The sequence below is a fragment of the Phacochoerus africanus genome, chromosome 11 (genome assembly GCF_016906955.1).
Source record: "Phacochoerus africanus isolate WHEZ1 chromosome 11, ROS_Pafr_v1, whole genome shotgun sequence".
NCBI lineage: Eukaryota > Metazoa > Chordata > Mammalia > Artiodactyla > Suidae > Phacochoerus > Phacochoerus africanus.
In genome coordinates this window covers 97,450,026-97,465,680 of record NC_062554.1, presented here as the reverse complement: position 1 = coordinate 97,465,680, position 15,655 = coordinate 97,450,026, and the positions used below count along the sequence as shown (strand labels likewise).

Sequence of the window (15,655 nt, the reverse complement as noted above, 5' to 3'; positions counted from 1 at the left end):
GTTTTTCGCAATACATAAATGATAAAGTGCCTTATAATTGATGATGGTTTAGATTCTATAAAACAGATTAATGGCTAGCATGCATTGAGTTTTTGTGTCATCTACAACGATCAGCCATTTCTTCAGTAAGGAAAAAGAAATCATTGACAAAAATGTTAACTTAGTGTTAATGAGCCAATATATATGGGAGAGGAAATTTTATATGCTACATTACCACTTGCAAAGGTATTTTTAAGACATTATTTCTCCCTGGAAAATTGTTAAAGATATACAACTAATAAATGACTATGTAAATTACCAAATTCCTTTAATACAAAGAAAAGCTTTTTGGAACAGTAATAGAATCTATATATTATACAACCTGATTTGGATGAACTTAATGATATTTGGATTCTCAGAATCACTCATGATTTAAATTAAAACAGCACAAAGTCACTATACTCATATTAGGCAGAATACGAGATCTACCTTCTTATCTATTATGACTTTACACTACTTTTACTCTGCCACCACTGACATGAGGAGGAAAAGGAAATTCCCTTTATCATTAGTTCATCAAAAGGCTATTTATTTGGATAAATTACTTTAGCATTTTTTGTCTACTCAGGACAAACAACAATGCAAGTTTACTTTCATTTCACCTAATAGCAACCCAAACTGCACTGTAAAAATCTTCACTGGCTGAGCTTAAAATCCATCCTCTAAACTCAAAAAGGTTGTGTTTTAACATAATCACTGATTTTATTGTTTATATATTATGGATGGCAAATTGATCTTTCTTAGTGTACCTATAAGAAACAATTGTGTACTAAGCCAGTACCAACATGATACCAACAAATCAAGCAATATGATCATTTAAGTGAAAGAATCAAATTGATAGAGTTGCAATTTCCTCAGTCCTGTCTCTTGGTAGCAAAACATTGGAAAGGAGGACTTTTACAAATTTATTAAAATGAAAGCACCTTTTCAGAGAGAAAGAGCATGTGCGGGTTAAAGAAGAGGGCCCAATTCACTGTACAATTGTTTCTATACTCACAAGGCGAACCTGAGAGGAGACCCAACTTCTCCTGACCCAACTCCCTACACCTTGTGCACTGGCTGAGTGTTGTTTGATCTCTGTATAGGGCTTGTTTGATCTTCTGATTGGTTTCCAGCAGGATATCTAATTTGCAAGGGGAGCAGGTTATATAGAAGGGAGGTGAGGAATGAGTGACATTCCTTTTCCAGCAGCGAGTGAGCAGCCCAGGCTGGTCAAGTTGGGGAAAGGGGCAATGAGTAATCAATGAGACATGGCCAGAGGTTTTTGGGTTTAACGTCCTTGAAGAGGACTTGAAACCTTTAACATTTCCCCCTCTTTTTCTTGAGGGCCAAATCTTTGGCCCCTTCGAATACACTGCTCATGTCTAGCTACCTGCTTATTTCCTTCTATGGCATTGGGGAATGCAGATTATAAGGGAAGGGGGCCACAGACCACTCTAGCTGCTTTCTGCTGAAGGAAGGTGTTTGGAGGGCTCTGGGTTCCCTCTGAAGGTGGGGGAAGGGACATTACAATGAGATAACGGCCAGAGGCTTTTGAGTTTAATGTCCTTGATTAAAGCCTATAACAAAATCAGCAGTAGTCAAATATAGTCTCAAAGAGGAGAGTAAGAGTTTGTTTAAGAAATATTAATTTGTGAAAAAGACAGTAAAAATAAATATCAGAATCAACAAGCAAAAGACTGCTACCACGTATTATAGTGAATGAAGTATCTTCCCATATTTTCCTTTGATTTACAATATAATCACACACAAAGTGCTAATTCCTAAACCTCAGTTTAGTGTTCTACTGAAACACAATTTCCTTACCTTCAAATCTGAGATTTTTATTTTGCAAAATATGTAAAGACAATTGAATGGTATATTCAAGCTGTCATTCATACTCCAATCCTATTTTAAATGGGGGGAGAGGGGTTAACATCCCCTAAATTAGTTGTCTGGCATTTTTCTTTTATTAAATGCTAAAGATACTTTCACTATAAATGAAACAATTACAATATGTAACAGAAGTATTTTAACTGACTATTCAGGTAAGACTTCTTGCTTGATCTTAAAAAAGATGACAGATAGCTAAAGACACAAGGAAGAAAGGGGCGGGTGGCGGGAGGGAATGAAGGAAGGGACTCATCTCAAGAAGAATTTCTATGATTTGTGCTATGAGCCCAATGGCTCCTGAGCACAAAACTAATTTATTTTTTTAAAAAAGAAAAAGTTATTATCAGCCGACATTTCTAAAAGCAGGCCAGAGCAGATGAAAGATAACTTCTAGCTAAAGTGGAGCAAATTAAATTTTAAGAAGTTTTAATACATTACTATAACTTTAATCCCATTGCCCACCATCAAAGTGATTACAATTTGCATGTCGCTTCCTACTAAGCGCCTCTTGTTTTTCAACTAGTATATTCGTAATACCTAGAAAGATTTTTCAAATATTGTAATTTAAAGTTATTTTTATTGTAATTAATTTTGAGGATGGGGGAGATATCAAGGGACTTTTTTTAAGAAGAAGTATGGAACATGAGCAGGAACATTTTAACTAACTTATCAAAAACACTTATTTTTAAGCAACAAAATATAGCTAGCTGTTTTTTGCTTCCATAATATAAAAGGAGTCCAACACTAAAAATTTTTTAATGTAATCATAATTATCCAATCATAAAACATCATGCACTTATTAAATAAATCAAGTGGTTAAAAAGGGTCCTTACTGCAAAATCCTCTCTCCACTGGTGGGCTGCTTGAACCTTCTCTGCTTCCAAAGCTAGGCGCTGGAAAGGAAACAAGAAATCTTAGAAATCAAATGAACACATGAATATATAATTGTTATAGAGTGTTTGGGTGTTCAAATCAATTATTAGGACATAAAAATACAGATGCAATTCCTATTTAAATTCATAAATTCTAAGTCATTTAGCAATCTAAATTTTTACTAAAGTTGACATAAAGATGTCTACTCTTCAGTAATATAAATAGCATACTATTCTTTTCTTTTTAAATGGCTGCCCCTGTGGCATATGGAAGTAACCCGACTAAGGATCAAATTGGAGCTACAGCCAGGGCCAGCGCCACAACCAGAGCAACATTGGATCCAAGCCACATCTCTGATGTATGCCACAGCTTGTGGCAACATCGGATCCTCAACCCACTGAACCAGGCCAGGGATCAAACCTGCAACATCACAGAGATAATATCCAGTCCTTAACCCTCTGAGCCACAATAGGAACTCCCTCAGCATACTGTTCTTCAATACTGTTAAGTTTACCATCTCTGACATATTTACAGTAGTGTTCAGTCCAAGTGCTTTCTATTAATGACTAACATTTCGTTGTTTAGAAATGAAATCAGCAGTAGAGCATATCAATCTTAATAGAATCTTACCTTTAATAAATACCCTTATAGCATATATTTCTATATAAGTGGAAAGGAAATGATAAATTGAGAGATGAATAAATGTCCTAATTGCTGCATAAGTGCCTTTTAATACTATTTTTTTTTGTTTTGTTTTGTTTTTTACCAAAAGCCACAATAATGTAATATTTTTCTCCTTGAAGAAGTTCATTCTTAGGAATTTGTTGAGATAATCTATGAGCAAACTATCATAATCCGTACATTTGAAAATGGCTTTATTTCTTCTTAAATCTTTTTTTTCTTTTTTTTTTTTTGCTTTTTAGGGCCACACCTACAGCATATGGAGGTTCCCAAGTTAGGGTCTAATCGGAGCTGTAGCAGGATCCGAGCCCCATCTGTGACCTATACCACAGCTCACGGCAACACCAGGGATCGAACCTGAAACCTCATGGTTCCTAGTCAGATTTGTTAACCACTTAGCCATGACAGAAACTCCCCTCTTCACTCTTATAATGCCAAAGTAATTAGAAAATTCTAGCTTGACTTTTTTTCCTTTAGCGCTTTTAAAATATTATTCCATTAGGTTCATTTGGGGATGAAATGCCTGTTGTCAGTCTGCTAATCACTTTTGTACATAAATTATTTTTTTCTTTCTCTGTTAGTTTTTAGATGTTTCCTCTTTGAACTCCCCTGTATTATTATATTCTCCACACACTAAGCGTTCACAACAAACAGTAACACTTAATGATTAAGAACAGATTCAAGGAGTTCCCGTCATGGCGCAGCAGAAACAAATCTGACTAGGAACCATGAAGTTGAGGGTTCAATCCCTGGACTTGCTCAGTGGGTTAAGGATCGGGCGTTGCCATGAGCTGTGGTGTAGGTCGCAAACGTGGCTCAGATCTGGCATTGCTGTGGCTCTCGTGCAGGCTGGCGGCTACAGCTCGGATTAGGCCCCCAGCCTAGGAACCTCCATATGCAGCCCTAAAAGGACAAAAAAAAAAAAAAAAGAACAGATTCAAAAACCAGACTGCCTGGGTTTAAACACCAACCCTGCTGCAAACCTGCTATGCAAACTTAGGCAAAGTTAAGTCTCTTCTCCTGTTTTCTCATGGGAATAATGTTAGAATCTACCCCATGGATTGCTGAAAGGATTAAAGGAATTACTGGATATAAAATGCTTAGAACAGAGCCTAGCAGAGGAGGAAAATCTGTATGATAGCTATCTAACTTTGAAGGATGACTATGATTCCATTTGTACTGTGTACCTTTGAGGGTTGAGTTCATTTGTAGTCCACCCCACACAGAGCTAGAGGACAGGTAGAAGAGGACAAGTATAACCGTAAATATAATAAATGTATTAGGCTCACTTATTAAGAGATGGAAATGATCAGGTTAGGTTTTAGAAAAGTATAAATCCCAAAAGAGGTTTGTTGGTTCACATGTTGAATCTTTTACTATGAACTATGTTTTAGAGTATGTTCTTCCTGTAGAAGTCCAGCAAACACTGGGTAATAGAAATATCATTTTAGACTAGTTTTTATATTAGTCTCTCTTATTTAGTATTATAATCCACTTAATTTTCTGAACTATTAGGTAGGTATTACCAATGACTACAAAAAAAAAAAAAAAAAAGCCTGATGGGAAATCTCAAATTAAGTATCCTTAAGCTGAATTAATTTAAAGGACAATGGTTTCGGTTTATCAGCTACTAGGCAGAAATGGAACATAAGAAAATCTAGTAAATTTTAGAAATTGTACCACAGATTGTAATTCAAAAAAGGTTCTCTATCCCTACAAAGCCGAAAACCTTAATAGAGCAAAAGAGAAAAGTGTATACATTTCAGTGATACTGCATCCCAATACTTTTGGAACTCAAATTCAGTGTTAAGAAAGTGAATAAACGGGCAAATAAAATTGAAACAGAAGCAATTTCTTTACAAGAAAACCTTAGTATAGGAACATAGAAAAAGACAAGACAGAATGAGGAAAATAAACACATAGGCATATTCTTTGAAAAATTCAAAATGTAAGTCCTCTCTCATTTTTAACAGGCCTTATTAAGAAGAGTGAAATTTTCAAACATATGGGGCAAATAAACTTAAGCATTTTGTGAATTTAAACAAAATAGTGGATGAAATATAAATGTTATACAACTTTTTAGACTAAGAAATATTCGAACTTTAAAATGTCTTGAAGAGAGATAGTAAGACTTTCCCTTCTACGACATGCTAAAAGAGGCTGCTAACACAAGGGGGGACACTCGCCCAGAGGGTCATACGTGGTTTTCAAGGAACCAGCTCTTACTCTACCACTAGCTCTACTCTCCAGAACAGGAGAAAGCACAACTTAACTGATCTGACTCAGAATCACATGGCTTATAATATGAACACAATCCATTTTTAATAAGCCATAGTGACAGTAATCATACAGTTTATTATATCAGCGGGAAAAAAATTAAAGAGGGATGAACAATGGCCAAAAACTACAAGGCAGTTCCCCTAGGGGAAGAAGAGTCCAAATCAGCTCCATGTATAAGAACTACACACACAAAGTTTATGAAGAAAACACCATTTAGTCTTAGAAATCGAAAGACATATAAGAGGGAAAAATATATTTTAAAAGATTGGTTTGGAGCTGAAAAGTTGCTAAATTTTATAACCCCAGCTTGGAAATAACAGAGATACATAATCAGGAAAATGCACTACGACTGCTTAATTTGTTCATAAAAAATAATATATATTTTTTTATCTAGCAAATTTCATGATAAAGCAAAATATGAAACTTTAGATACTTAGTTTCCCTTGGGGATTGATACAAATAGTTGCTGATGGTGCTTTTTCTTATAGCAAAAGACTTACAGAAAAATGAAATGTCTTCTGGACACTGCAAGTCCCTAATTAACTTCTATTCTGGTCAAGTGACATTTTATTTTTAAAGCCAATGCTCTACCATTAAATGCCAGGGGCAAACTGTGTTAAGACTGATACAATTCCTACCTAATAAAATGTGAATATTTGCTTAGTAGAGCATCCTTGTTTCCAACATTGGCTATATAAATATACCTTGTAATAATAACTTAATTCAGAAAAAGAAAATGTATCTCCTCTCATTTAATTTATAGCACAGTTTAATAGAGTATCAAACATTAAACCCAAACCAAGCAACAGATAGAAACAAAAATCTCGGCTCAGCATAATTATCTAGGAGAGAAAATTAAAACTTAATTCTGCTCATATTAAGCCAGAGAGTTTCATCGAATGGCTTTATTATAAATGAAGCAGTCCATGTGTTTATGAAAATCCTTTAGGTATGGAATGGTAAATATATATACACACATCATAAAAGTATTAACACATATATCTTTACCTACCTATTGGTTTGAGCATTTATAACTAAAAAATCATTTTTAAAGACTATTTTAAAGACTCACAATTAACAAAATAAAATTGAGCCTAAGCCTTCTGACTCCAAAGCTTATTCTTATTCCACAAGACCAAACTTTAGTTCCCACTAAACCCATCAAAACCATTAGCATCAATTGGCATTCACAGACTATATGAAGATATAGTAGTATTAAATGCAAAAATACTGGTAGAAAACTAGGTCAGGTTAGTGGAAAATCTCCCAGTAAATTTTGAGAATTTGATAAAACTAAAAACAAAAACAGCACACACACACAAAAATCATATGTCAGTTTGGAAACTATCTTTACATATAGGTCTTGCCCTCAAATCCTGAGAGAATATTACTAATCAAAAAACTTAAGCTTTTGATATGTAGTGATCTTCAAGGAAGAAAAAAAGAAAGAGAGAGAGAGAGAATAGGAGAGGTTTTATCAGATCAGAGAAAGATCAGCTCCCTTGAAAGCCTATTCATTCACAACCTTCACCTTTTGTCACATCTTTATCTCCTCCACCAGCACTGCATTCTGTCAAGTGATATGAAAGTTTAATAAAAGCAGTATAATTGTACAGTATAAAAAGAAATAATTTTACCTTTCTCAACAATACCTTAATATATTTTTTTCTTGGGAATATTTTCCAAATTTTCAAATAATTTGCTTCCTAAGACTGTAAATTAACTTCAGATGAAAGAGAAAAAAGGAAACCTTTGGTGACCATGTAACAATTCAGTTAGACTCCATTAGTGTTGATCTTCATGCTAGTAAGAATTGAAATACCACTGAAAGAAACAGCTCTAATTCAAAACAATTTCTTTAGCTCGTGTACGTCAAGAGTTTTTCTAATAAGAAGGTAATAGTTACTTGCAACAGCCTAATCAGTAAAATATGCATGTATTATATGATTAATGCTCAAATAGTTAACACCCAATAAGAATGAACAAATTATTGTATTATGCCTCGTCAAAAAGTTTTCCCTATCTTTATCAAATGTTCTTAACATATCAAAAGAAGCAAGATAATCACTTGCATGGTCTAACAATATCTACTGAAAATTAAAGACTACTGAAAATGGCAAACAAACCAAAAATTAAAGACTACTGAAAATGGCAAACAAACCAAAGAACAGACTTCTATGTTCTGAAGAAAAGTGTACAGGTGCCACCAATAACTTTGGGGCTACAGTTAAAATAAGCAGGCACTTCTGAATCATACAGATCTGGTTTCCAATTCTGGTGCTACTATTCACTAAGAGATTTAGGCAACTTAACATGGGACTTAACATTTTCAGGGTTTAACAATGATATCTACTTTATGTTTTCTATTGGTATGCTGAATATCTGACATATTACAAACTCAATCAAGTTTCACTTCCATATGAATCTTACAAACACAATTACATAGAACAGAATGTGTTAGAACTATGATCATTGATGACTGCTTTCATTCGTTTCACTTAATATATACATACATGAGTGAAATGAATGAAAACATCTTCATGGGCCTGAAGTTCATCCTTAAATTTTCACTGTATTTTGCTCTGCAGAAAAGCAATTATCTGTCGAACTATAGGGTCAGCCAAAAGCAAATGTAGTATAAGGAAAATAGCAGTTTAACACAGTACTCAAAAAAATGAGGTCTTCAATTTTATTGTATTTTTACTACAAATGAAATGAGAAAGGAAAGCAGATCATTATGCTCTGCTTTCTCACCATATCTCCTGAAATATTTTTTAAAAAGAAGTGAGGTGTGACATTTCTTTTGTAGTATTAAGCTAACAGGAAGTATGAAGACCTCACCTGAAAGGACATATGGTAAGTACATGAACACTTACTACAACAGTCCAACTAAAGTAAAAATACTCTTTTCTTTCGGATAAATTGCATCAAATAATGGGAAACAATACAAAATGTTCACTTAAATTCACATAAAACAATGTATAAGCAATCTTTATTTAAATTCATATAAATATGTAAGCCCAGTAGAATAATAACAAAACATTCTGGCAACTGGTTATACCCTAGGGAACAAGGATTTTTAGTATGAAAATCTTCATGTGGAGAGAGAAAATGCTTTATACTTTTTTTATCACATCTGCTATACTTACATATTGTTTAAAATGTTTTTATAAAGGAAGATTATTATTGGTACTTTGAAACAGATCTACTGGCTAAAGAAGACAAGCTGGAAACTGGAATTTGAGATTATGAGTTACGTAATTTTAATAGGCTAAGATGAGTTAACTTTGGTATATTTCAGCACTTGATAACGGTGATCACTAGGTAAATACACATCCTGACTGGAAGGAAAAGTATCTCCAGGAGAAGAAGTACAGTACACATTTGCTCTTATTCAATACACATTTTTTAACCATTTGCTGTATGGAAGTGTTTAGGAAATAAAAATATAGGACATAACTCCTGCTTCTAAAGGGATCTTCCACAGATCCATTTACCATACACTATACAATATACATTCACACACACTGGTGACATCATGTGCTTAGTGTTTGACAGATGCTTTCTTAATTGTTAAAAATGGAAATGTCTCAGTAATAACTGGAAAGATTCTAAAATGAATGAGTACTGCTAGCCAATAATAAGTTTTAGCCATAGGTCTTTTTATTTGTTTAGCTTGGGAGGAGATTAAAGATATTAAACAGTAGGGAGGTTCCCTGTGGCGCAGGTTTGATCCCTGTTCTGGGAACTTCTATAGGCAGTAAGCATAGCCAAATATAGATATATATGAAAAAGCACAGAAACAAATAATCCAGAATGCATCACCCAGAATTCATCTTTATCTTTTATTAAAATATGCTATATAACTTTTTCTATAATGATTTTTTTTCCATTATAGCTGGTTTACAGTGTTCTGTCAACACTGGTGTAAAAAATAAAATATTATGAGTAACCTTGAAGTTCACTTTATTCATTCATCCCTCAACCAACCTCTGCAACTTAATGAATTTGTCTGTATCCTTCAGCATTGTGACATGCATTTTTTATAATTATTTAAATGTTATCTGATATTGATATTGTTAATTCTTCCTTCTAATAAATAGGCTACATGCATGCAGGCTGAATATGAAGAGAAACCTCTCCAGCTTCATGGGGAAATGATGTGTCTAAAGCAAAACCCATCACCTTTGCAAGTGAGGGTTTAGATTGGACAAGGGATTTAGTTAACAAGTTTTGAGAAATGGTTTTGCACCGTAAAGATGATGCCTAGAGGAGAGAAGAACCCTCAGGGAAACAAAGCTGGAACCATGTCTAATCCCTTTTTTAATTTATTTTTTTAATAAATTCTATTTATTGCATCCTTACCACCAGAATATAGAACAGACCTTATTTGTAAACACAGCCCCACCTATTCCATCTCACCATCAAGATACCATGGCTCTGTCCTCACAGGCTCTACTCTGGCAGTTGGAAAGCTGTTAGATCAACACTTAGGCAAGACAATTTATCCAAAGACATGACTCCCCTTTCACTATGGTTCCATGGCTTAACTAGCTCACTCTTACAAAAATGACTAAATTCTGCTTTTATGTTTGATTTTTGCTTGTCTAAAATATACTTTTGCAGACTTGTGCTTTTGTTTAATGACATGAAACATGAGCACACAATGATTATCTTTCTTATTTTTCAAATTCATTTTTGTTTTTCTAGCAGGGCAACACCAAACTGATTCCAAGACACTTCAAAAATGGGGTTTTTTTTGTTTTGTTTTGCTTTGTTTTTTAAAGATGAGTTCCTATTGTGGCTCAGTGGGTTAAGAACCTGACTAGGACTCATGAGGATGCAGGTTCAATCCCTGGTCTCATTCAGTGGGTTAGGGATCTGGCATTGCCGTGAGCTGTGGTGTAGGCTGCAGACATGGTTCGGATCCCACGTTGCTATGGCTGTGGTGTAGGCCAGCAGCTGCAGCTCTGATTCAACCCTATACCTGGGAACTTCCATGTGCAGCAGGTGTGGCTAGGAAAAAAATAAACAAATAAAATAAACAAATACGGTAAAATAGGAGTTCCCACTGTGATGCAATGGGATACTTGGCATCTCCGCAGCACCACTGCACAGGTTCTATCCCCAGCCCAGCACAGTGGGTTAAAGGATCCAGTGTTGCCACAGATGGGGCATAGGTCACAGCTGTGGCTCTGATCTGATCCCTGGCCTGGGAACACCACATGCCGTGGAGCAGCCAAAAAAAGAAAATAATAAATAAAAAATAAAATAAAATCCCATTTTAAATTTAGAAAAATATATTTCAATGACTTGGAGAATTCTACCAAACCCAATAAAATACCTTAGCATCAGTCCATCTACTTGAGTTTTTGAAGCAGGGGAAGGAGTTTGCCTTCTTGACCATTGTTTCTCAAGAGAAACAGAACAGGCTACATAAATGCTTTGTTTAAAATTATGTATAGACTGACCAAGTAGAAATAAAATATGTGCACTTGTTATTTATGTCTATTTAAATATTTTAACACTTCTGTAAATACTAGAATCATAAGTAGAGAATTATCAAAATTAACAGCAAAATATCAACTTTTATTATATCAAGCAAATCAAATTTAAATCCTACACTGTATAAGGTAAGAGGTAAGGTTACAGACTAACACTTTTTGAAAGCCTATCATTTTCCTATACTTGATTATATCACAGGCTATGTGAAATAAAAATTTTTATAATACAAACATTATTTTTCTTTCCAGTGCAAGATTTAAAGAAGTATAATATATGCAAAATATATACATAAAAGTTGCCAAAATCAAGTGAGTCATCATTTATTCTTTTATTTGTGGCCCGAAGGAAATTAAAGCTTTTGAAACATGGCTTCTTGATCATGTTGTATAGATTTCAGCCTGAATCTGCTGTATTTAGGAAATGCTTTTGAAATTAACCACAAAACTTCAAGTCTAATATTCAGAGATGTAATTAGCTCCAAATAAACTGGCAGACTATTGGAATATATAAGCCAGGGTAAAGGAGATGTCATATGGTAAGAACAGTAAAACTCCTTTCAGCAGTAGTGAAAATAAATAATACTCAACTGGCAATTATCACTACCTTTTTGGTCTCTACAGCACAAACAATAAAAGATTGTTCAACAAAATATAACTTCTAAATCAGCTCTATACTTTGTCATCTGAAAAGAATCACAGGATGAACTTACTCAAACCACCTGGACCACATACAAACCTACTCAACCCTACCACCATTCAAAAAATAGAGTTCTATACCTGTATCATTTCCAGAAATTTACTGTTTCATATACATGTAATTACATCTTTTCCATGGACTAAATCTTGAAAACACTCCTCTAGAAGGTAACATTTAAGCTATACTAGACATATGGATTTACTTACTCTTTGAGAAACACTGTTCTAAATAGAAGTACAATTTGATGGAAGGAAACAAAAATTACACATTGCTTTTCACTAGTGCCCTATCCTTATGATATCCTGATTCCCATCATGGGGTATTCAACTCTCAAATCTTAAACTCTTTCTTTTTTTTTTTCCTTTTGCACTGTACCTGCAACATATGGAAATTCGCTGCGACCCATGCCACAGCTATGGCAATACCAGATCCTTAACTCACTGAGCTGGGCTGGGGATGGAACCAGCGCCTCCTCAGAGACAACATCGGGTCTTTAATCCACCCCACTACAGCAGCGACTTCTCTCCATCTCTTTCTGTTTTTTGGGTATTTTTTTCCTCTCCTTCCCCACCCTTCTCTTTTTCCTCCCTGCTCCCTGCCCCAACTCACTTTCTCTCACTTTGTCACTTTCAACAAACCACTAAATGTAAGTTCATTAGGCACAGGATATAGTTCTTTCATGTTTGTACACATCCAATATCTCACACAGTGGGTGACAGAGAGCAGACACTCAATTACTGTGTCTACACACAGTGAACAGTCATAAGTACTGTCAAGGTTTTACCTCAGTTGAAGCAAGATTATAACTAGGTTCTTCACAACATTATCATCATTCATTATCATGATACTTTGAGAGGCCACAAAAGTTGTTCCCTCATGACAAGCATATTCTTAGATCAATACATCGCTACTTAATTCTTAAAAATTGCCAGACCAATTCATCATCACCTGATCCTTAAAAAAAAAAGAATAAGAAGAAGAATTCAGCTGTGAATGTGTTAGGGATCCACGTTAATGCGTGTAATTCCACTCTTGAATTCTAGAGCTAATCTATATAATCAGTTGCCTTATTCTTTAAATGTTGAATACCAGTATAGATTCAGAAACCCAAGAAACCACATCCATAATGGCCACCCAGTTCTGTTTTAGCTGCCTAAACCTCAGTTAACTCCATTTTGATTTTTTTTCTTTCTTTTTTTTTTTTTTTTTTTTGCTTTTTAAGGCCTCACCAGCGGCACATGGAAGTTCCTAGGCTAGGGGTCCAATTGTAGCTACAAATGCCAGCCTACACCACAGATACAGCGAGGCGGGATCCAGGATCCGAGCCACATCTGTGACCTACACCACAGCTCACCACAATGTCATATCCTTAACCTACTCAGCAAGGCCAGGAATCAAACCAGCATCGTCAAGGATACTTATCTCTTCAAGAATATGAGTATAGCAAACAAGCTTGGAAGACAGAGAGTTGCAGGGCAGAGGACAGATTTACCTGTTGCTTAGGAAAATAAAAAATCCCACTGGGAAAATTTCAGCAGGCTTCCTGGTAGGCTCCCTTTAATAGACTGGAGTATCCCAAGTTCAGGGTTCCTCAGCTGTGACAAAAGCTCATGGCATTGGCACTATTCATCTGGGGTACTTATCATGGCCCCCACTGGACTTAATGGTCAGAAGTTACTCATGGGATCATGAAGCCCATGCTGTCTGCTGTGTTAAGAGTCAGCAAGTCCTCTGTGTCTGGCTCAGGGAGTCTCTAGAACCTTTGAAATGATGGTTGGCTAGCTTGTTAGTCTGCATGAAGGGTAAATTCTGACTTTTCCTACTTCTTGACACACTATATCTGGTTGAGTGTGCTTTCATAAGAATGTTCACTGGTCTATCCCCCTATCTTCAAACTCTAACCGTCATGTAACTGATGTCATTTTCGTTTTGTCTTTATTTCCTTCCTAAGCATGAATTTTATACCTTCTCTATACCAGCAGGGGCAGCATCACCCATATTCTTAGATCCCACCCTAGATCTACTGAATCAGAAGCTCTAGGGGTTAAGTTCTTTCAATCTCTATTTTTTTTGCCATGCCCACAATATATGGAAGTTCCAGGGCCAGGGATCAAACTCACACCAGATCAGTGGCAACACCGGATCCTTAACCTGCTGGGCCACAAGAGAACTCTGTACAATCAATGTTTTATTAAAATTTACTGAAGTTTGGCAAGCAGTGCTCCAAAATAAAAGCTCATAGCATTGTTCAAGCAGAAGTTTCTATTATCTTAAGAGCAAGTTCTTACAGTTGTGGGAAATAAAATGAGAACAAACTACTTATTCTAAAGTCCTTTTTTTTTTTTTTGAAAAATAAGCCTGGTAAATCAGACACACAGGAGATGAATAGGTGAGAGAGAAATCCCTGCCTGGGTTAATACCGATTCAGAAGTTTACTCGTAATTTCAAGTCTTACTGATTATTACAGTCTATGAGCTTTGTCTCTGAGACAAATTCCAAAATAAAATAATAAAAAGGAAAATGATATTGGCCATTTTCAAAAATACATAAAATAACTGCATAATGTTATAGAACACCATATTAAATGTATGTTGGAAACCGTATAAATGTTATTGAAATATCAGACTCTTCAATAAAATATTCTGAAAAATAATTGTTACTAATAAAATTGCATTTTATAACTGTCTAAAATTATCTTTTTTTTTTTTTAATCTTTTTGACTTTTCTAGGGCCGCACCCACAGCATGTAGAGGTTCCCAGGCTAGGGGTCTAATTGGAGCTGTAGCTGCCGGCCTATGCCAGAGCCATAGCAACACGGGATCCGAGCCACATCTGCGACCTATACCACAGCCCATGGCAATGCCAGATCCTTAACCCACTGAGCAAGGCCAGCGATCGAACCCGCAACCTCATGGTTACTAGGAGGATTCGTTAACCACTAAGACAAAATGGGAAAATTATCTTAATATTTTTTCTTTTAACTATATTATTGAAACCCACATCTTAATTTCCTTTAATTCATGGCTTTTATAGTTCTCTCCTTCCCTCCTTTGTTCCTTACTTTCATGGATACAGGATACTAAGTGGGCTAAACTTGCTCAATACTTAAGAGCCTACTACTCACAATTTTCAGGCACTTTTATAGGCTGCACAGCTTCAATTTGTTTTTCATATATTGGATGACAAATGCAGCATAAAATGAAAAAGTTTATGCAAGGCAGAAAGGGAAAAATTGCTCTATTTATAAGAAAATGATCAAATTTGTAGGAATTAGGTAATATAAAAGAACTAGTGAAGTATACAACTATTTTCAAAAGAAGTATTAAGATGGGAAAAGACCACTTTTCACTGTCAGATGCTTTGCATGAGGCTCTGCCATCCTGTAAATCTAGGAGTGCCACCAAAGTTCAAGTGAGTTTTACTAGTCTATAAAAACAGCAAAAATATGATTTAAGTGAACATGATGCAAAATGACCTAATTAATAAAAAGATGTAACATAACACATGAAAAGTACCTTGGCAACTATTGTTTGGTACTTTATTTCTCCTTATTTAAAGAAAGAACAAAAGGTGAATCTAAAGGCCTCAACTCTCTTTGAAGACCATTAACTAGAAACAAGAATAGAAATAATACATCTAATCAAACAACATATATTTCTAATTTATCTTTACTTTCACATATGCATACCTATGAATTTACATATGTAGT

At 35.1% G+C, this 15,655-nt stretch overlaps 1 protein-coding gene across 4 annotated transcripts in view; it reads right to left on the bottom strand.

The window, feature by feature from the left end:
• The window catches only part of CACNA2D1 (calcium voltage-gated channel auxiliary subunit alpha2delta 1), a 482,485-nt gene that overhangs the window by 241,519 nt on the left and 225,311 nt on the right, over nt 1-15,655 (bottom strand). For all 4 annotated transcript variants that reach the window (XM_047752036.1, XM_047752039.1, XM_047752037.1 and 1 more), the window contains exon 4: nt 2,745-2,804. In XM_047752036.1, coding sequence (XP_047607992.1) covers nt 2,745-2,804 — 60 coding nt within the window. The remainder of the gene's footprint in view (nt 1-2,744; nt 2,805-15,655) is intronic.